The sequence below is a fragment of the Anopheles coustani genome, chromosome 3 (genome assembly GCF_943734705.1).
Source record: "Anopheles coustani chromosome 3, idAnoCousDA_361_x.2, whole genome shotgun sequence".
Lineage (NCBI taxonomy): Eukaryota > Metazoa > Arthropoda > Insecta > Diptera > Culicidae > Anopheles > Anopheles coustani.
In genome coordinates, this window is record NC_071288.1 from 39,237,224 (window position 1) to 39,259,859 (window position 22,636).

General features: G+C 41.0%; 1 protein-coding gene across 1 annotated transcript in view; it reads right to left on the reverse strand.

The window, feature by feature from the left end:
* The window catches only part of LOC131260650 (uncharacterized), a 49,722-nt gene extending 33,078 nt beyond the window's left edge, over window positions 1-16,644 (reverse strand). The window contains exons 1-2 of the mRNA XM_058262433.1: window positions 16,585-16,644; window positions 14,266-14,818 (exon numbers count right to left, since the gene is read on the reverse strand). Of these exons, the coding sequence (XP_058118416.1) occupies window positions 14,266-14,818; window positions 16,585-16,644 (613 nt within the window). The remainder of the gene's footprint in view (window positions 1-14,265; window positions 14,819-16,584) is intronic.
* Window positions 16,645-22,636: the final 5,992 nt, after the last annotated feature.

Here is a 22,636-nt window from a genome sequence, read left to right on the forward strand (position 1 = left end):
GATTTGTTTGAAAAAACATTCCTTTCGTTAGTTTTCGATAAAAATCATAATTCGACAAACCCATAATTGAACTGAATGTGTTAGAATGGTATGTTGTAAAGCATATAATTCTACCAAATTAGTCCGTACCAAAAAGTTACTTTACTTAACGAGATCTTCAGTTTATTCGATCTTATTTATTTCTCCTGTCTTTAGAAAAAATGCAATTAACTTTAACAGTTGGTGTAGAACACAATATTCCAGGAAGTCATTGAGTGGAATCAATAGTGTTTGCAAACTCCTATCTGTCCTTCTCTCGAAGGCGGGATTATGGCATGGCGCTTCCAGCAGTCGCACGGTGCATTCCGTTTGTATGTCAACAACCGCGTGCCTTTCCAACGTGATCGATCCATTCAATTAGGGCCGGCGTGTACCGGCTTTAATGCAAGCCGCACTGACATTCATCTTAATTTATTCCCTCATAGAAAAGTTCAACCGTGTTCAGGTGGCAGGTGCTCCGTACTAAAGAATGAAGAGACGATCGATTGATAACTTCGTGATTGGATTGAATATTTATAACAATCCCTTTTGAAAACCATAGTAATAATCTCGTTATCATAATCTCATAGAAATCTTGAAAGATGTCGCGAAGCTTCTCAATTCTAATCAGATTAGAGTCGGCGGACAATGGAACGTGGAAATGTTGAATTAAAGAATGTTTTCCACAATGAGTTCACATATAAATTCGTATAAAAAAAAAATATTGTATTATACCATTTAGTTAAAATTCTTTAAAATATTATAAATTCTGATTGGCAGATGAAAACCTTTTTCTGCACTGTTAAGAGAAAGTTTCTTGCTCTGGTTCTACTCTATAAAGAAATATTTAGTTTAGCTATATATATCAGAATTCGCAGCAACAATTAGATCAATACGAGTTTGTTAGGCTGTAAACCCCAAAGGATTGTATTTTATTATCAACGATTTTGGCTTTTGATTAATCGATCGCCATCTGCAAGGTAATAAATATTGTCACCTAGGAACTTGGGGGCGATTTCGCTAACGATTGGCAGGGAATCCCCCTTTTTTCTAAATCATTTCCTCCAAACAGGAGGTCATAAAAAATTGTGTGTGTATAAAGGTCCTCGGTTCGTGATGTTACGCTTTCGCTCTTTTCTTCAGAGATTGTGCAAAATGGTCAGAAATCTTGGGGAAAAAAAATCAATTTTTCACTTTATTTCACTAACGACAACCTCATTTTCAGTCAAAGGACAAGGTTTAAGCTTCTGTGGAGGCCTTCTTTAGGTAGGAGTACTTGAACCGTCCATCATAGAGAGATAAAATGTCGCCGGTAAGTGTGGGACGATATCCGCAAACAAATATTCAATTATGTCACGCTGTCTGACACACTTTGCATCGCTCAAGTTCAAGATGGTATGCTGTGGTGGGTTGTCACAATTTCCATTTTTCATGTTCAATGTACATGTTTGAAGCTTCCTAAGGTTTTTTTTCTCTTGTTCATCGTGTCACACTGTGTTTGAATTACTCGGATCACATGGTCCGCAGCAAGTAAAACAATATCGTACTCGTCAAATAGAATTTCTTTCAGTTTTATTTTATTTCGATTTGATTGCTCTGAAATAACACGCCGAGGCTTCGGTGTGGAATCCCAACGAGTGCCGATGGAGTCCCGTAACGGATGAACTTTGGAATCGATTTGAATGTTAGAAATAATATCCACTGCCCGCGATTGTTTATTCTTCCATTCTCGTACCGCTCGTGCCACCTTGTTCCTGCAAACTTCGTCCACTGCCAACGAGGATGGCTAGTTTGCCTGGCGAAAAAGGTCAACCGGTTGCCCAGACATATTGTTTTACTGATCCCCCCTGCCCGAACGAAGAACTTCCACCGTGGAGTCTGTACAGATTCTTTCCAGCTATTCTCTTGGTTCAATATTTGCACACCAGGGCCCAAGATTGCGCCGAGGAAAACGGAAAATTTCGCCGGCCTTTGGGAACCTCCCGGATGGAGGTTATTTGCGTTGGCGTAAGGAAAATGTTTAGTTTTGGCCCTCGCGGCAGGAAACTTTACCTTCGCCGAGACGAACTGTGGTCGTAGCGGCAAACAACGGCAACTGTTCCTTCGAGAAAAGTTTCATCACCACCTCAAAGTGACAGCATGATTAGAACGAGGTTAGAACGAAACCCCCGGTCTTATCGAGATGGGGGTTAATTCTTTTACAGTTGTAAGTGGACCCTGTTTGAGATGTTTCCAATTGTGTTTCTTTAAACAATCATCAAAAACACAGTTTATTGTTCTCTTTGACCAAGTGGGCGCAAATAACAGGCTTACTTTATGCGACCTCCTATTGTTAGCCCCATTCGAATAAAGTTCTTGATTGGAGTTTATTCAGCAAAGCACGCGAATATCCTATCGCCAACAGGATCCGCGGGGTGCAAATGACACAGTTTGTCTGTAAAGCTCTGCCATACACTCTATTACTTCAAAGATGCTTGCCTTAGGGAAAAGAGGCTGGACAAAGGGAAACGAACCCCAAAGTTTGTCATTACGAGCTGCTTTAGACAATCCCTAGCGCTCTAAGGTGATTCCACATCGGGGCGTCTAAAGGCTGACCGGCCAATAGAGCCATCGTGGGATATTCATTGCTAGGTTTTAATGAAACCGGACGAACCGAAAATATGGAGCAGCCATCACATTTTCGGCTTCAATTTATTCCACCAGAACGCCATCATGCTAGGCATCACCCTTCCAAGATGTCACACTTAGCGGCCCGCCTTCATTATGCGCAAGGGGTTAACGAAATCGAATGAGGTTGTGACCGGGGGAGGATGGCCGACGCTGCTCGATGGGGACTTACCGGGGGCAGCAATTAAACTTGCGTTTGATCTAGATTTTTACCCGCCGATTAAACAAATCGCGGTCTTTAACGGAGGCAAAGCTGCGAAGGAACGAAAGAAAGGCCCCAAAAAACACAACACCAAGCTGGCACGTGAATCGGACTGATGCCGAAAGGAGCAAGTCCTAATGTGTACTGTTGTGACTCGTTTGTTTCCGAGTTGTAATTCTTCTGTGCCAGCATTTCCTTAGCGGGTGTTCTAGCGAGTTCTAGTTTTGGTTGCCCAAACCGGCAAACACTTGACACCCTCGGAACGGTGCGGAGGGGCGCACTAAAGGCTATTGACCCAAATTGTCCACGGTGGGGTCATAACGGATCCGAACGAGATCCAACCCTCGCTGAGTGGTACGTGTTTTCTTTTCGGGGGCAGCCCGAATTGCCACACTTTTCGATAAGACGCGCGATTCTTACCGGTTTCATCGGAGAGTAGGACGCAGGAGAACGTCTGAACGCCGGCGGTCGGCGCGCAAACTCTGCAATGGACCCCCTCTCGATTTGTCAAGTGGCCAAAGGGTCACTGTGCCGCTCGGAGTCCTTCTGTCGGACGGTCGGTTTGGATGCCGGTGGTTTGGAGATGGAATTAGTCAACCCACGCCACTTGACCGACTGCGCACCGGTACTCCAGGTGCAAACTGTTTCGCCGTTAGACCGCAATCGGTTGCCCTGGGCTGCCGGGCCAAACTCGAAGCCAGCCGGCTGCGAACGGACGGGAACGAACAAAGCGCACGTGCGTGCCAAATGGGTTTGATAAGTTTAAACAATTTACATATATTCACACGGGCCCTAATCAGTCTTCCGAGCCTGAGCCGGGCGATGGGAATGTAAACCAAGCCCATCCGGAGCTGTAGGTACTTTAATTCTCTATTTTGAGCCATGAGAAAGCAGGTTTGATTTACAGCTTTGATACCTTGTTTTTTCACTGAGCTCAATTTTATAATGTTTTACAATCTTACTACCCGAGCAGGGTGTAGTTGCAAAGAAAAACATATGTTTTCCTCGATAATCTAAGAAAGCACTGGTACCAATTTATTACAATCCTTTTTGCTCCATTTACGTTGTCCCATCAGAATTTTAGTACATGTCGAAATATGTGTCTGCCCCTTCTTGTAACAAACATTATGAAAACAGTAAAAGGAAAATATGATCTTGAGCTGACATAAATCTATAGCAATTGGCCATTCTTAGCTTATGATGATTCGATGCTTTACCCCTGAAGCATACGCTTACGTTTTAAAAATAATATTCCTAGAAGAACTTGATTAGCAGCAGCTGTAGTATCTGTAGATGAACACGTTTTTCAACGAAGTTTGTTTTCCTTGGTATATTTACTCCCAAGGTCTTGTTTGGCTTCAACATGTGGTTTCAGAGTTCTTCGTAACCTCAGTTTTCACGGCACACAAAATCACGGAGCAATACAAGTGTACAAACGATTAGTTTTCACGTTTTTTTAAATTTAAACTGCAAGCCGAAACGAGTTGAGTGCACCCTTAAGCTACGAAACTAGTCGTTAAACCTCATTAGAGACAGGTCGATAACTTCGATCGGATATCTTTAAGCATCATTAAAAAATTTGCGCACTGTATTCCGGTTCGTTTTGATGTTTCACACGTAAACCAGTCGAGCAATCTGATTAACAGCTTATGAAGTTCAGTTATAATCTATCGGTATTTATCGGCTCGGTATCGAAGTTTAACGATTTCTTCACATTTACCGATCGAACAATATCCGGTGCATGCACGGAGCGTAGTGATATTATGGCGACTGACTGATTGCTCTCTTTTTTCTGGCATAGTAATGTTGACTAATCCTTGGTAATGAAAACTAAAATAATAAGCTTTGCATTAGTGTCGGATTTATCGGAATATTGTTACGAAAACAAGAGAAATAATTTGTTTGAATTAACTGCACAAATTCGTCACGCAGACTGTATTTTAATATTTATAAAAAACGTGGTGGTAAGCAAATGGAAGTAAATATTTTCAAAAAGTCGCAAAAATGCTTTAAAAACTCCTCACAGAAACACGTACAGCCGTCCATTCCAGTATTCTTCATTATTATTACCAAGGAAAATGTCCTCATCATTACTTCATCTCTTCCGATTTGAATACAACTTTTTGTATGCGTTTACTTAATAACTACGTTTATACTTAATAACTCATCAAGTATTATTTAATAACTCATCGAAATATTTCCGAACGAAATATTTAATAACTCATCAAGTTATTCGGTAAAGCAAATAAAAAAGCCAACAAGTATTCGGTTGCATTTGATTATAACAAATTATCTACGACGTGTTTGATCTGCATGCATCTCCTTGGCAGTGATGAAAATATCATTGGTGATTTATGTGGTGGCAGAAAATTTTCCCATCAATAAATTAAACCCATCGCTAACTCCGACCGCCATGGCGGAGGTCACGTCCCGCCGATAAAAAGCCATTCGATCACTGCGTTCCCTGTTTATCTAGTCCACTTCGTCCATCGATCTCGGCTGCAAACGAGGTAGCATATTTTTACAGCCATTATCCATTTTGTTGCGCTTCCTTCGGGACGATGATAGATTGCAATGCCGGTGGCCGGCTTTTTTCTTAGCGTTTTTTTTTTGCTTCTCATTTCGTCCGGCACGATTTATCTTATCACTTCGAGACGGACAAATTTGTTGACATAATTAGTGAACGCGGGCGTTCAGCGTCGCGCGCGGCGTCTTAAAATTGGCTTTTGGTGCTCTCGTTTCACACTTTTTACCGAACCGACTTGCAGTGCTTTGACCCGTATCGTTACCTTGTTGGCGTTGTTTATATTCAGCGCAGTTGGTAAAAAAATAATAAGTTGAAAAATATGCTTCATGAATATAAATTTGTTAATATTTGCAAAACAGCGGAGGGGTTTTTAATCGTTGGAAATTAACATGAGCGCCCAAGACGCCACTTGTAATTATTTAGTCGAGAATTTACTTCAACCGATGTTATTTTCCCGTTGAATGCTTGCATCGCATCTCAGCGCAGAATTGTATTACAGATGTGCATGTTACTCATTTTGATTCTTATATTATTTTTTTTAACTGTTTTCTGAATAGAACTAGATATTAAAAATAAAATGGCGTTATTATTATTAGCAATTTCCTTGTAGACTACTAATACAACCGACAATTTACCCTTCTGCTGCCCGTGTTGTGTTAAAGCTATAAATACAAATTACTTTGGCACTTACAGGCCTCTTCGCCTCGCATACGTTCGCTTCCGGTCGATTAGTGGATCGCAAGTCAATTAAGGCACATTCTCCGCCCCAATAAACAATGCAAAAAATTACATCCACCCCATGTGGCTTCCAACCTACCCGCGAACCCCATTACATTAGCTTTCCAACGACGCGCCCCACATCATCATTCTTTAATATCGGTACTTTCTCCGTCAATCAGATTTTCCACCCTCTACGTGGCAACCATGTCCTGTTCGCAAATGCGAATGTGTCCCATATGCGGCGTTCCGGCGTTCTTCTTTCTTCCATATCGCCGGGCGTGGGTGGCACCCGACCTTGACCTTTCGCAAACAGCCAGCGCACCACGTCCATTCAATCGATTGCAGGAATCTCTCCGGATGCATGGATTCAAAAACGGGGTGAAAAAAACCTTTCCAGGGTGCCATAAAAATAAACCGTATGCACCCGGTGCACGATAACGGTGGCTGAAAGGACGCTTTTCAGCTCGCGATACTTCAAACCATTTCCGTGGAGAACATTGTAACGCCATAGTAGAGGCCCTGGATAAGCGAACAGATGAAGCACAAAATGGAGGTAAAAATGTAGTAAGCTGTTTGTTAAGGAAAAAGGACAAAATAAAATTATTCACTACATCCACGCCCAATGGAAAGTAGGACGCGAAGCAGCAGGATTCCGGTGAAAACTTGTCATTCAATGCCGCTGTGATGGGTCCCGGGCTGATAAAGAACGTCCCACTTGTATTTCTTTCAAGCTTATCCGGTAAAGCGTGGTATACAATTTGCATTTCCTGTAGTGTGTTCTTGTGCCGCTAGGTGCATAAAATATAGTATTTCAAAACATAAAAGACAATGTACCTCATATTTCAAATTATTCAAAAATAAATCACCGTCTTTTATGTGATAGCACCGCTTTTTTTGTCCAAGTTTGTTACTCTTGAAAAAAGGGGGTCTGTTATGCACGGAAATTAGTCTTACTGTTATTTTAATGTAGCAATTCCAGCTTTGAAACTTATCATTTTGTTTCCGTTTGTTCAGTACTAATGGGGTATAAAAGAGTTGCAAATACTTTAAAGGAGTTTGTTTTCTTTCTTTTCTTCAAAACAAGAAAAAAATATCCTCGTTGTAATTGAACTGTAAAATTATAAATATAAACTGATGTAAATTGTAAACTAGTTAAAAAGTAAAACTAAACTGAAGGGAATGTTTCAGCGGGTAATGAGTCAAAAATGTTAATTAATGTAGTGTTGATTCACCGCAATAAATATATTAAATTCCAAAATTGAACAATCGCTATTTGTGGTGACTCTCGGACTGATTTTTCAATATCGCATTTTCTTCCGTATAAGATGCTCCTGCGAGTGGCATTCCCCGGAACAAGGTAGCTCAACATGGTTTAAAAATAAGTTTTATTTTATTTTTGTTTGAATCGTAAGAAAACATGATGACAATTTCCATAATTCGGTTATTGTCCATCCAAATAAAAGAGTTTGACTCTGAAGAGTGTTCTCACAAGAAGTGATCCCTCTTTACAGTACTACAATTCTACAAATATATGTGTAGCGCAATTTAGTGTACTATTTAAAAGTCACACTTCTACACTCGTCTACAAAATGCAACACCTGTTTATAAAATAAGCAATTTGGAACGGGTTGTGCATCTTATACATGCGAAAATACGATAATAAGTGTCCATTGTGACCAAATTAAAATCCCAATCTACCAAATGCCTTCTTCAAGTCATTCCAATTCAATTACAATCCAATCAGGTCATAATGGACCGGCTATTAGTTTTCTTTTATAAATTTCTATGGATTTCCAATCGATCAAATTTGACGATAAAACCAATGCCATTTTATTTCTAAACAAAGTTATTAAAACATAAGATTTCGGGAAAATTCAAACATCGGAGAAATCGACAAGAACCCCTATAAATTTGTGTTCAGTGTGTTAGGGTTTGAATGTCTTAATAAAAGCAATCCACGTATCAATTCAATTTGAGAGGAGATAATCCACACATGGGCCGTATTTGTTTAGACTAGATCATTTCCGCTCTCGGCTTGGCTAGGGACCATATTTATTCTGTAAATGCAAACGCTTAGCCACGTTCAGCGCATATGGTTGCGTTTTTGGAGGGCTCTCGCATAAGTGTATTCCCTTTCTATTCTTGGAACGACCGACGATCGCTGGCAAATGAAGATTGTGTTGAAGAAAATATTTATGACCGATGACGCAGCCCGGGCAACCATACCGGGACACTTTTTTAATGGCATGAACATGAACACTGTAATGATGAAAGTGTCCTTTTGTGTCGTCTCGTGCAGCACGACAACAATGCGATGTTTCTTCCAGTGGAAACGCGACATATTCTCCAGCGTTCCCCTAGCGGCTTAGGAGTCCCACCTCTCCATTCCCTCTTCCAGCCACCAACAGTGGACCCAAAAATGGACCAAAAATAGTTGCCTTCGTTTGCTCGATCTGGCAGCCTCGATTGCTGGCTTGCTTGACGTCTGCCTGGCTCTGCTACGCCTTTTCCATCGATCTGTCTGTTGGATATTGTCTGTTTGGGTGCTCTTCTGTGCCGTTCCGCATTTGTATTTTTGTTCGATTGCCTTGTCCGCGGGTCGATTTCCGTCACAACATCACAAGAGTCTTTCAATTCGGAACCGATTTGGGTACGCTTATCGTTGTTCAAAGTGGTGCACTAATGAGCATATTTTTATCGTACAAAGATCATGATTCTACCATAATTCAGAGGGGCCACAGCTTTCCTGGAAAAATGCTCGAAAATTCTAACGAACGAAACCAAACACCATCCGGAGTCTGCACGACCGAAGAGCATAAATGTCATTCAGTTTTGGAAACTGACTCGCACATTTCCCGAACATCATGCTCTTTGTTGGCCCGTTTCAAGAGATCGATGACTCACTCGCATTCCGGTAGTAGCGTAGGAGCACAGCATTGGCGAAGATTTGGGGAATTCCGTAAGCGGAACCGGCGGCAGAAAATTCCTCGCGGTCACAAACGGGACCGGTGTCATAAATATATCTGCACCATCAACACGTTGACAGTTTATGGGTGTCTGTGACATTAAATACGAAGCTGCTTTCTTTCTCCGGTTTTCTACCGCTGGGTACTAGAAAGTCAACGAAATTTTAATGAGTTTCCAAATTCCTTGGCATATAAAAAGTGTAAATAAAATACCCTAAAGAGTATTTTGTGGTTAAAAAAAAAAGAAGCATAGATGCTCCTTAACAGTAATGTTGCTACTAGATAGAATTTAAAGAAAATTAAATTTCTTCCATTTGCCTAATGTCCGATATAAATGCACATTCAAGTACTAGATAAGATATAATGATTTAATCAGTATTTTATATACTCTTTGTATACTAGCAGCACTGCGAAAAATATTGCAATATTTCGATTTTAACTAAAATGAAGAAAATGTAGGTTACAATCAACCATAAGAATTTTCTTGATCTGTAATATTTCTTTCTTTTTTGTTTTGTTAAGTTATGTGGGCTTAATTGGATACCATTGATCTAAACAATGCATTCTTGCAACATTGATTTCTACATCGCATTACACATTTTTTTTTATAGAAAAAAGTTTTGTAAATGTTTACTCCACAATTTCATATGTACATCAAACTTTTTCTTGAGTTCTATAAAAATTATAGACTATATATATATATTAAAAGCATGCTTAGGTATAGTTGCGATCAACGTAATTGAAACAAGAGAACAAATGTAATTTTATTAAATCCATAGTGTTGTCAACAATTTTACCAACAACAAAAAGTTGGAAAGTGACATAAGTGTGTTTTACAAGAAGTGTTCCCACCACCCTTAGGGCCCCATTAGAAGAATCCCCTGAATAAGAGACAACTTTTTCATCAGTTCTTTTCATCACGGACACTTGTTGGATGGCGCTTCATTTTATTGTTTTCCACCCGGCACGTTCGGGCACGGACCCACTTGAGAAGTCGCCCGAGTGGATGAAATACTTCACAACGAACTTCAAACACCAAAAGGAGAAGAAAAAACATTAGCAAACTCTTGTTGGAAATCATCTACTTACGTTGACCCTCGGATCCCCGTCAGTTTCCTCATAGGGATCCGTAAAGGGCCCGTCCAAATGTAGTTAAACTTCCGGGTTGCAGCTCTTCCACCGTTCGGAATCGTACCTCATCACATCACATCGCCGCCACGCTGATGGTACGTGTAATGAAGTTTTGCTTAAAAGTTGTCTTCATGTCTGCCATTAAAGGCAACTTAATGCATGCATTGCTAATGCTCGGCCACGTTTTTTTCGTCTAGTCTAGCGAATTGAATTCAGCAAACTTTGAGACGATAAATTATTAAACGACCATAGGGAACCGAGCCAGCTGTTGTGTTGGTTGCTCGGCAGGTTATCTTCACGGGAAGATAGGTATACCACCCACCCGGGGGAGGGGTCTGTGACCTCGTTTCGTGCACCCTCACTCGAATTAAGGATGTGCCGTGGGTCTGGAGTTTCCACATTGTTCACTGAAACGAACCTATAGCGCTCAATTACAGGAGCGTCCAAAGAAACATGCAACAACCATGGGGAAAGTTTTCGTATTGTTCTTTCTTTCCGGTTTCAGCTAGGACATGGCCGATAATCGAAATCGAAGAAGAGATATAAAACATGAAAAGGAAGAAAGTTTCTACCACCCAAACGTGCATGTCGTACTTTGTACATCCCATTAACTTGTGATGTTTCTATAAAAATATTATCAACCTTGCAGTAATTCATTTTGTGTAATGGATTACATCGTGTGCTACAGTTTTGGTAGATCAATTTAATTTGGCTTAGTGGTAAAAGTTCTCAATGAATAACAAAAGATAAGGGGTACAAATTAACTTGAGCCTATCTGCTCCGATCAAGAATAAGCTACGATCAAAAATGAATAAAAGATTCATTCATTAATAGATTGGATCAGATAATAATGCATCTAACTGTGAAACTCTCTGTTAACAATGCTTATTTATCAAAGGATATTATTACATTTACCTTTACTTTCTTTAGCTATCATATTTCATTGTTCCATGAGAAGATATTGAGACGTTGTTAGAATATGTTTCTGGAATACTTTTGAAACATTGTCGTAAATAAGATATGTTAGGTAGTACGTAAAATGTATCATTATCCTAATACAAACTTCTAGATCCTAGAAGAGCGTTAGGTTTCCCATATTCAAGTTCGGCAAGCAACAAGTAGATGTAAACGAAAGAAAATCCTAGCTATCCTAAGCTTTCATCCAGTGTAAAGCATTAAAATAAACAGTGCATAATTTTCCGCTCGCGCTGTTCCGGACCGTCAATATGGTAGTAAATCGGAAGTGTACTTGGCGGAGTGATTTGTTTGGATGTAATTTCTTGGAATAAGAACTGTTCACATAGCTTTAAGCCGGCCAGCAAATTCCCACCAAGCAAGAGTACGAGTCCGCAGAACACACAGGCAAATGCCAAATGAAGGATAATTTCCCACCCAGAGGTTGGCTCAACGGAAAGCCCGGAATACCTTCCATTGCAGACGTCGTGTTTCCGTAGTGGATAAAGAAAACTAGCTGCCCCTTGTTCCTCCATGCCCAGGTGAACGACCCTGCAATGGGTGGAAATTGGCCTGTGAGGACCTACCTTAACACAAGCACCGAGCACTATTATTAGCAGCCATTGCTGCTCCGGGAGGCCCTTTTTGCGCTTCAATTGCTCAATGAAATGTCCTTCCAGCGTCGGGAAGGCTTCTTAAGACCCGGGCCTGTTGGTGGGGGACACGTGTATCACGTGTTCAAATCTCACGATGAAAACCAACGGAATAGTACTCTAATGTGCTCCCGATCACGCCTCGTTTCGCTGAGTATTGCTGTACAAAATTATGTCACAGATAAACATCTAGTGTGCAACACGTTTCACAGTTTCACCGACGCCTGCCGAGCCGTGTTCGCTACACGTTCGGTCTGATCGTGCCGCATGCCGGATGTCGGATAAGGTGTACAAAAGCTTAAAACATCACGCCAGCCATCGTCCAAACACTCGATTGCATCTTAGAAAAACGATCGAAGTAAAACTGCAACACGCCAAAGTGCACGAACCATCGCTTTCAACTGGTTGCCCACGCGTCGCGACGTAACTGCACCGACCTGTCGCGATCCGGAATGACCTCGCGAGGTCACCGTCACTGACCACTGGTGGACGAATGACTTCAACACACACACAAACACTACCTTCTATTGCGGTGCACAACACAGTGATGACACGGAGACAGATATCACAAAGAACAAAAGAGACTCGCTCATCAGCGACCCTTTCGACGCGGGACAAACACGAGATTACACGATTCGAGTGATTTTTATCGCCACTTTTGATGCAGTCACAATTGCACAAAAACAACCTACCGGAGCTGTTTTCTTGTTTATCTACGCACGACCAAGTTCATGGTGGCCCCCCCACGTGTAACCGGCTGTGCAATCCGGCACCGTATCGGTATCGAAGGCATAGGCTAACCCCGGCTTCGACTCCGACTCGCGGACGACACACTCCGTCGGGTGCCGCAAGTGAACTGAGGCGTCTCCATTATGCCGGTCTACGATGAAGAGGCCTCCCGGCGAGTGACCGTTTCGTCATTCGTGCAAGCTCGAACACTCAGCTGTTGGTGCCATTCCTTCGTACGGGAGGGGTAGAAAGGGTTCGACGTGTTTAGAAATAAAATTTTATTAACTTATTTCCTACTCGATTCAACCAGAAAAAGTGCTAACAAACATACATGAGCCATTTTTGACTAATACGGACTATAGACATCAGTCATGTACAAAGTTATAATTAAAGATGATCGCACATTAGAAGCTTTAAGGATACAAAGCAGTGAAATTGGAGTGAAACCATCTAAGCTTAAAAACCATATTTTCAATGCAAACAACAAACAGATAGAGTACTTAAATATCCATACAAAAAAAAAAAGGGCATTGAAACACTTTGCAAGAATTGTGTTATTCACTTTTCTTTTTACTTACTGCTACGTTTACGTTTTTTACACAACAAGTATTTAAAAATGAAAAGAAACAAATTTGCCTCATATGATTCAAATGCTATGATATCATAGCTAATGCATTTTGGAGAAAATGGAAATTTTAAATATGGAACTACAAAGGGTTATTAAACAAATAAAAGCATATATGGCACCTTTGTGTTTTAATTATTTAATGTACCAAATTAAAGTTCATTTGTACATCGATGTAGTGTAACCTTGAATGTCTTTTAAGCAAATCTATCAGAACGTTATCATTTCAAAAGCATTATTTGTTTTGTAAAAAACATACTTTTCTAACATTCCTAATCATAAATGAAATTATGGAATGGACGAACGCTGTTTCAATATCTGGTGTTTCGAAAATGTTCTTTTGGGCCAAAAGCCATAAGAAAAGAAAAATCTATTGTGTTTATAATGCGCGTGTAATTTGGTTTTCGGTTAATTGAACATCGAATGAAGTATATTTTAAATGCCAAAAACAATCCCGAACCATGCAAAAATGTTTAAAACTTTATTTACTGAAGGAATATTTAGTAAAACTGTATTCTGTTCCAAACATCAAATAGTAGATGCTCCCCTTGTTATCATGTTGAGTGCCATATTGGAATGTGAATGCCCCCTCCCCATGCACTGTTTACGCAGGCGCACAATCTTCGGCAGATACCATCGGTAAAACCCGAAAGTTCAGCAACAAACACTCGCATCCATCAACACGCGCGTTTTCCCATCAGCTGTTTGTTTACAGTTTTTCCGAAGGAGCCGCCCGGTGTTTTTCAGCATTTTTCTTCCTCGTCACCTTGGCCAACCGTTCTTAGCCCATGCCCATGGAACTGTCTAGCCAAAATGAGACCCCCGGCCGTCCGTGAGATGATTCACCGGGTCGGGTGGGGAAATTTTAACAGTCGAGGAAAAAGAAACAGGAAAAACGTTCGTTTTGTTTATCCGGCCCGAAACCCCGAGGGGGTGAGTTTTGTGGAAATTGGAACTCATTATTCAATTCCAATTCAATTTTCGTCACGGCCACCGGTGGAAAAGGGCGGTCGGTTTGCCGAGGAGGAGTGGAAGGGTGTGAATTGGCAAACCAATGCTCGCCATGTGCTTACCGTGCTGTTGGGCCAGCGCTTGCAGTAGCGTCGGTATGAGAAACTCCCGGTTCCAGATGATGCTCGGCCAGGGTACGAGCGGTGTGATGCGATCCTCCCGGTCGATGCGCCGTATCTTGAACGAACCGTCCGGCGGGACGCACCGGTGGCAGTGCTGCATTTCCAGAAGAAACTTTTCGAAATTGCTAATCCGCCGCTGGTGCGTTCGGTGTTTCTTCGATTTTTTCTGCCGCTGCTCCGCATCTTCCGTCGTCGGCTTCGAATCCACTCGCGCCTTTTCAGTGGGAAACCCGTTGACCTTTCGGTGCGCCTTGGGCGGATGTGGTTCCTTTCTGGTGCCAGCTTTCGATTTGCGTTGCTTGTGCGTCTTGGGACCATCGGTCGCGTTGGTTTGAGGATGATGGTTCGAGTCCACAGTTGTCGGACCGTTCGGGGTGGGTTCGTCGACGCCTTTCGTGGCACGCTCCCGAATTTGGGCCAACTTTGCGCCGCTGGCCGGTGATGCGATGCCGAAGGGATGGGCAAAGTAGAACATGCATATCGGCGCGGGGTTCTACAGGAGAGGCAAAGCAAAGCATAATTCGTTTTAAAACATCTGGCTTACATTAGCGTGTGAAAAAGCATTGCATTAACATTAACTGAATCCAACAAAGAATCTCTCAACGGGGCCTGACCTAAACCAATAAGAAAAATTAGGAGTAAATGTCTGTTTAAATTCCCTATTTGACTGTAATTCAGATTAAGCCTTTAAACGAACTTTTAACCACAAATTTCCAGGTATAAGAATTCTTTGTGAATTTATTTACATTTAACGGTAAAGTTTGTAAATTGTTTGTTACTACAAACATTTGTTTTGACCTCACACCTGAAGTAAGTTTTATTTGTTTATTGCTTTTTCAATTAGTTCGGGTTTAATCAGTTTTCAACGAATAAAAAAGAACAAATTTGTAAAAATGCCTTATACAAATTTTCACTTAGAAAACTAAGTGGACGGAATGAAATGGTAGTACTATCCAGAAAAAATCGTCGTTATCTATTTTTATATGTATCTATTTTTGCTACATCATTTTAATGCCGTTGATGATATTCATCTGAAATATATTTTGTATGTTGTATGAACATCATATTTGGGATTCGAGAACGTACTCGTATTTTTTATTGGACAACAGAGATAATTCAGAATTAAAATTTAGCGAACTTTTAATTAGGAATTTAAAACAGATAAGCACATCACATACTTTACTTCTAATACTCTATGATCAATTTCAAACATTTTATGTGAAAAATAAATTAAGTACGCAACCGGAAAAATAATCATAAATAGAAACTATTCAACACATTTATGATGTGTTCAATACATATTCACGCATGATACAATTGAATCAATGACGACGTAAATAAGGTGCACAAAGAAACCATAAGAAAAGAAGCTTGGAAAAGATCTCTCCTGGTTGTGTAATTAATCTCCTGCCGTAGTCGCTTGGTTAGAAAATCCCTTTCGGATGCGTCGGAGTCGCTCTGTCGAGACACTTTCCATGGCTTAAGTGAAACCACATGGCGTTAAAGCGATGCAGGAGGGCAACAGAAGCAAAGAAGATTAAGTTACTTCTGCACTTCGCGGATCGTACGAAGTAGTTTACTTTTGGTTCGAGTGCTACATCAATAACTCAATATCGTTCGATCGCGGTACACCACCAGGTCATGGAGTGGATCGTGACAACCGGGGTGTGGCCGGAAGTCTAGCTCGACCATCCAGTCCGCCATGAGTGGATCTTAATTGACGATCACGATAAGTTCTGCTCGACTCGCCACACGACGAACATACGCAAAATCGGTGCTTCTGCTATTCGTTTATCTTTCCAGCTAGATCTAGTGATCTTCTCTGCATTGCATAGGGTGAGGCTCTCCGCTAAGCAATGCAAAATACGAACATCTGCCTAGCTATTCGGTTCAGTGACCATGATCAGATAAAATCTACGTTATTCTTTTAACGACTTAAAGACTGATTGAGGCAAATTATGATAATTGTCACTTAATTAGAGAAAAGAGACTGCTTTTAGAAGGCAATTAAAATATGAATTGGAAACGACAATTAGAGCTTCTAATCTGTGTTAATTGTAAAAAACTGAGGTTCATTTTAAACGTTAAAAAAAATCTCACAATCTCGATTAAATGCACGCTTTTATCGTTGTTCGTGATAAATCCAATATACAATCATTTTTGCTGTGGTTTTCAAATAATGTTAATGGTATACTACAAAAACTAATTAATCAAAAAACCTGTTACGTACAACATAAGTCAAAAATGCTTGAAATTTACCTGTAACAAATGGTACACAGATCCATTGGACGATTTTCCTTCACTACCATTTGGTTTCATGATGTGATTTGTTTAAAGACACAGTTATCCGTTTAATCACGCGGGCGAGACAATACTTCTTTACTTCGAGAGAAGTTATTATACACACATATTATTTTACACTATGAAACAGAACTCTTCAAGTGAACTGCTCACTATTTTGCCTCTACCTTTAAATTTTCCCATTTGGCATTCACATTGTAACGTTACACTTTTCACCCACATTCCCGCTCATCATAGGTCATTCACTTCCATCACTGGATCACTGTGGCACCACTTCACGGCCTTAAAGCAACGCCCGGCCTTCCACAGTGTTATTTTTCCTGGCAAGGGTTGTCAAAACCGTCGGCGAACTGGTTCCGCTGTCAGGGTCATTGGGCTAGTTTAATTTTCATCTATTTTTTCAAACCGTTTCAATCAACACTATTGCAACAGTGGAGTGGAAAATTGTAGCAGTTTTTCGAACCACATTAAAAAAAACATAAACGATGACAGAAAACTGTGGGTTTAGAAAAATGGAAGAATGTTTTGGAATCGGAATGGAACATGAAAGAAACGTGCGCTATTCGAGTCCGATGCATATTCAACGCAAGAGAAGACCTGTAGTAGTCCCCTCGATTAAAAATAATATATTGGACAATTGTCAATGCCACACAACGCCATTTGTCGAGGGGAAGAAGCAAATTGTTGCACTTGCCATTGTGCCTGGCGCGTGATCAAAACAATCAAAACAAAATAGTATTACTGAATGAAGAAGGGCGCCAAATTTGGGAGTGTACACAGTTGTATTTTGTTTTGGTTGGAAAGGCCCTTTAACGAGCGTTTCCGGAAACGGAAAATTCAAACAAACGAAAAATCTGGCTCCAAAACCGATTTAAGTTGCGAAGCAAAGCAAAATACACTTACGTTTTAGTTTTGTACATTTTTTGTTTTATATTGATTAAAATGCATTTTAAATGTTTTAAAAAATGTTAAGGAGATTAAACGTTTTCCGAATAAAATAAGGTTTCTGCTGGTAATAATGTTTGCATAATATAATTAAATCTAAAACGCATTTCAGGAAAGAATCTTTTTTGTGATTTTATGCTCCCTAACATTCAACTTTCCAACAACGACATCACTTTAATAAATTGTACAACAAAATAATCCAAAATCTATGGATCCAAAAGGTGGAAGTAAATATGCTCTGGGGCTCTCTATTCTCACCCTTTTTTCACCGGAACAGTTCTAATGCGTCAGAAATAACTGGTTGTAATGCCATTAGTGAAAAGTGGATCATCACCATGGTTGTTCCGTACTGTTTGGTGTTTTGGTGCGATAACATAACTTTGCCCAACTTCCCGTCGTTTTATTGGTTTCAAAGTTTGTCTTGTTTTGTAGTAGGAGAATTTTGAATTTGTACCCTATGTAGGGTAAGTGTTTTCTATGATGTTTTGTTTCTATCTTTTTGACACTCATGATACCAAGGGCGATAATATTTATAAAACTCTTTCAATGTCTCAATACACAACGTAATTGAATTTTCATAAATTTTGAATTATATTCAAATAAATTACATTTTCATAAATCATATTGTGTTAATAAAAATATGTAGAAAAATCCTAGGTATATTTTCAGGCCTGGAACTGCAATATACAGCCAAGCCGACACCCACTTCGAAGGCCGGAACAAACAAGTTTACTTGCGTTTTCCTTGACGACCGGTACAATTTGCGTACCGTAAAGAACTTCTCCGACCGAATCTGATGGCCTTCTTCGGAAGGGCGGGCCTATGACCATTAGGATAACAAACCAACCTTCTCACCGGAATGGCGCCACAACAAGGCATTTTCATTGCCTTCTCTCTCCCTGCTGTCTGCAAGGAGCTCCATCCCGAGCGGATTGTAAGCCACAACGCCACCGCAAATGATTGCTCGGCGTGCTCGGAGGATTGTTTTTCACGGTTGTACGTTCACTTGGTGCGTTTCCAAGACTCCCGCACCAAACGGCCGCCCGAAGGAAGACGCCGTACCACCGCCGTGGCTATGGTTTTGATTGATTAAACATTTGCGCGTCCAAGCGGTTTCCTGAGGCCCAAGCGACGAAGAAAGTTCAAGGAATATATCCGTAGGAATTTGTATGAAGTAAGGATGTAGTAATGTTCTACAAAAAAGTTTTTAAATAATTATTAAGACTTTATAAATTTATTTCCAATGATCTTATTTATGCTTCTTTAAAAGTTCCAAACAAATATTTTTTTATAAAAACAAAAAAAGTTCTCAACATGTATAGCTGAACCAGATAAACTTCTTTTTTTATATTTATCTACAAATATATATTCTGCTAAACAATCAGCTATAAACAATGACACATCCATTCGTCAAGGTGTCTTTGATGGGGACAGAAACCACTTTCTTAGAAGATGCACAGCATGACATCGGGAGAGCTGGGTTGTGTCAAAATATTCCGTGAAAAACAAAGATCATTCCCATTTCGAAACGGTAACAAACAGTCCACACACGACGCACAGCTTCACTATTTATAGGCCAAATCCGACAGGCAGAGGACCAAAAATGGACCATAATCCACCACCAAAGATCACACCCGAGGGAAAGGCAACGGTGTGTTTGCCTTGATTTGGTTGGTTTTGGTTCAGCGCGGGGCGCACACTTTGGGCAAGTGTTTTCCCAACAGGAAGTAGGGAAAATAGTAATCGGCCGTGGAGGTGTTGTTGGCTGTCATAAGCGCAGTTAGGTTGTTTCCTGGATGTACAGGTTTTTTTCATACAGAACTTCAGAACAAATGGTTAAACATCACTACGTTACACTATCGTTAAACATAAGGGCAGCACTTTAAACTCTCACACCAAAGATCACCTAAGGTCATACACGATCGACACGAAATTGCCGGCTTCCGTGCTCCGGCGGGAACGAACAAGGTGGAACCGAACCGGTGGACGTCCAACGCGAGACTAAACCCCGCGAAACGCCAACGAATGACGCGGAACCATCCCATTGCCTTCCGCCTCCGCGTTCTGCCCCATCTCTTGACTTCCCTTTCTATCGATCTTTCTCTGACTTCTCCCCGGTCCGGGGGAACCACTCGGGAAATGCCTCCCACCGTGTACTCTCGGCGGAAAGCGGTAGGACCAGAGACACCTCCACTGAGCCGTCGCGGACGCGAGTTTCTAGTAAAAATAATCATACATCAACAACAACAACCACGACAACGACGACGACGACGAACTGCATCGTACCGTAAAGGGAAAGAATCACCCCGAAAAAAAAAAACCGAGGAACTGCGCCGACTGCACCCGTTGTTTCGGTAACCGGGGCAACCTGGACCTGGATGGTTTTCGGTGAGGTGTGGGTGTTATTTCGTTCGAGGCGATCACACGAACCTGCCGCCGCTCCGGCGTCCAACCAATCAACCAACCAACCAACCAAACGCGATCACGAGGGAAAATGGTCACCCCTCCCCGGGGGGCGACGAACGGGTGGAAAAGCCATTCGGTTCTTTTTGTCTTCCGTGTTGTGTTGTGATATAATTTCCCGTGTTTGCCCCGTCTGCGTCTGCATTTCGACACATATTTCCTTCAAGACTGATAGTCGAACCCGACGAGGTCGGGGGAGGGGAAGGAAAAACAGGCGACTGTGTGCCGTTCCCGGCTGGGAATGACCCACTTTTCCGCGCGACGTGTTTCCGCGGAGAGGGGTTTTTTCCTTTGAAATAAAAGTTTACTTTTCCTATCGATTCATCCGTATCGTTGATAAGAATATTTTAGAAAATTTGAAAACTAAAAACTCAACAATCACTTCCACGCGGTAATGTTGGGCTCATAGAAGGGACTTTTGCCTGATATTTGGTTCTGTGTTGCAGTTCAAATGTCGAATTAAAGTGACCTTCTCTAGCCACCGGTCATAACGGGAGCAATTTCCTTTGGATCGACGGACATCGTTTCAATCTATATTTATGATCTTGGGAATGGATTCATTAATCCGACCTGCTTGCGGTAAATGGTACGAATCGTCAAAGGATTATTATTTACCTCGTAAAGAAATTGAAAAAAACATTCCAATTTCTTGAAAGGTACTTTTCATTATTTCATTAATTCGTAATATAGGAGTAATTTAAACACTATAGCATAAAACAATATTGAGAAGCCGAAAATGGTGTATAAATTAAAAAAAAAAACATAAACTTAAAGTTTTCAAATCACAGTTTAGAATATCTTGAAAAAGAACTAATATTTTGACAAACATAAAAATGCATTGTTTTAAGGATAAATTTTGAAAATTATGTTATGTTCTGGATCATGATATTGAATCAAAATTTTAGATTATCAGAGCTTAACATTAGCCAACAGGACCGACGATAAGTCTCGTTCGAGTTAGATAGTACATTTATTTGGAGCGAATATGAATCGAAATAAAAGGAACAAATACCCAAAAGCTTGGCCATAACTTCGGACATGCAGGTGCAAGAATATCGCTTTCATTTGTCGGTTTAGGACAGTGAAGGACTTGGAACATGCACGTGCAAGGATATCGCATTTATTTGTTAATTAGTTTAGCATCGCGAAGGAGTAAGAAAAACAGTGATGGTGCATCAACGAAGCGCGGTAAACTCTCGGTATCGTTGCCGAGATCGCGATCGTCTTTCAAATTAAACATGGATCACGGACAAAATATCAAAAAGAGATACATAGCTTTTTTCATGCAACGACAGCGCAAGAAACATAGTTAAGCAAAGATTCTTGCGCAAGAGCCTGCGCAACACCCATTAAGTATATAAGAAGAGGATTTTTGGAATAAAATCAGGCTTTCATGAGTTTCTTTTGCAGACGGTCATTATGACCGACTTGAAACTGAGCTTGTGGATGTTGAATTATCTATTACAACTTCAACCATCTAGTAATCCGAAATAATCTAGTAGACTGTGAGGAAGATGCAGCAAGGAATATTGTCGTCTGTAGTCTGTTGATTCGTGGGTTCGAATCCCAACAGAGACCGGACCCTCCCCTGTACGAGAGGACTGACTATCCACGTTACAACAGGGAAACAAGTCTCGTAAGCCCTTAACGGGCAGGCATGACCAAGAGGTCGTTACGCCAAGAAGAAGAAGAAGAAGAAGAAGAAGAAGTCTGTTGTCTCGTTAGTCTGTGGTCTGTGGTCTGTTTCTGAACATGGAATAAACGAGGATTGAAATAAGCAAAGTATATAACCAACAATGGAATGATCTCACCGAAATTTTCACAAGGACACCCGTGGAAGAAAGAACCGGATTTAGCATCTTTATTCCAAGTGTCTATATCCGGTAGTTCTACGTTGGCTATCATCTTATGATTATGTTTCCTCCGCCTTCGGGCTTGAACCGGCCCGCAACTGAATTTTTTGCGAGATTTCTCATGCTTTGACTGTAGCATTAGTTGCAATTCCTCCGTTCCCCTACTTAGACCGGTCGAAACTGAATGCCTTAAATCGAGAGTCGCAAGGATACTTAAGTATCACGTTGAGAACAACTACGCTCGCGATCGGGTACCTTCGTGCTTCGATCGCACCTCAGATACATACACTGATAATCCATGTATACAAAGGGTACAAGTCTAGTAAGTCATTGGCGGGCAGCCGTGAACGTAAACGGTCGCTACGCCCAAGAGAAGAAGAAGACATTAAATTAAACCAAAAAGTACTAAAACACGATATTCAGATTATTTTGATGCGATCAAAATGGGTTTTATTAAGACATTTTCTTTTTTTTTTCCTGTTGCACGTTATAACTTCTTCTGTTGAATGAACGTTCTGCCCACGTCCATGGTCGTACTTCCGCCATGCGAACGAACATCAACGGCCAATCATCGCCACTGTTTGCGTGTTGGTGTACTAAGTGATTTCCCATCGGTTATATGCGGTTTAAAGTGAACCCTTTTGCGCTCCTTCCTCTGTCCGGTTTTGCGCTTTCCATCTATTTTGTTTTTGCTTCGGGATGGGGGATGAACGTTGGTTATATGTAAGTACGCTCGTACGAAATTGCTT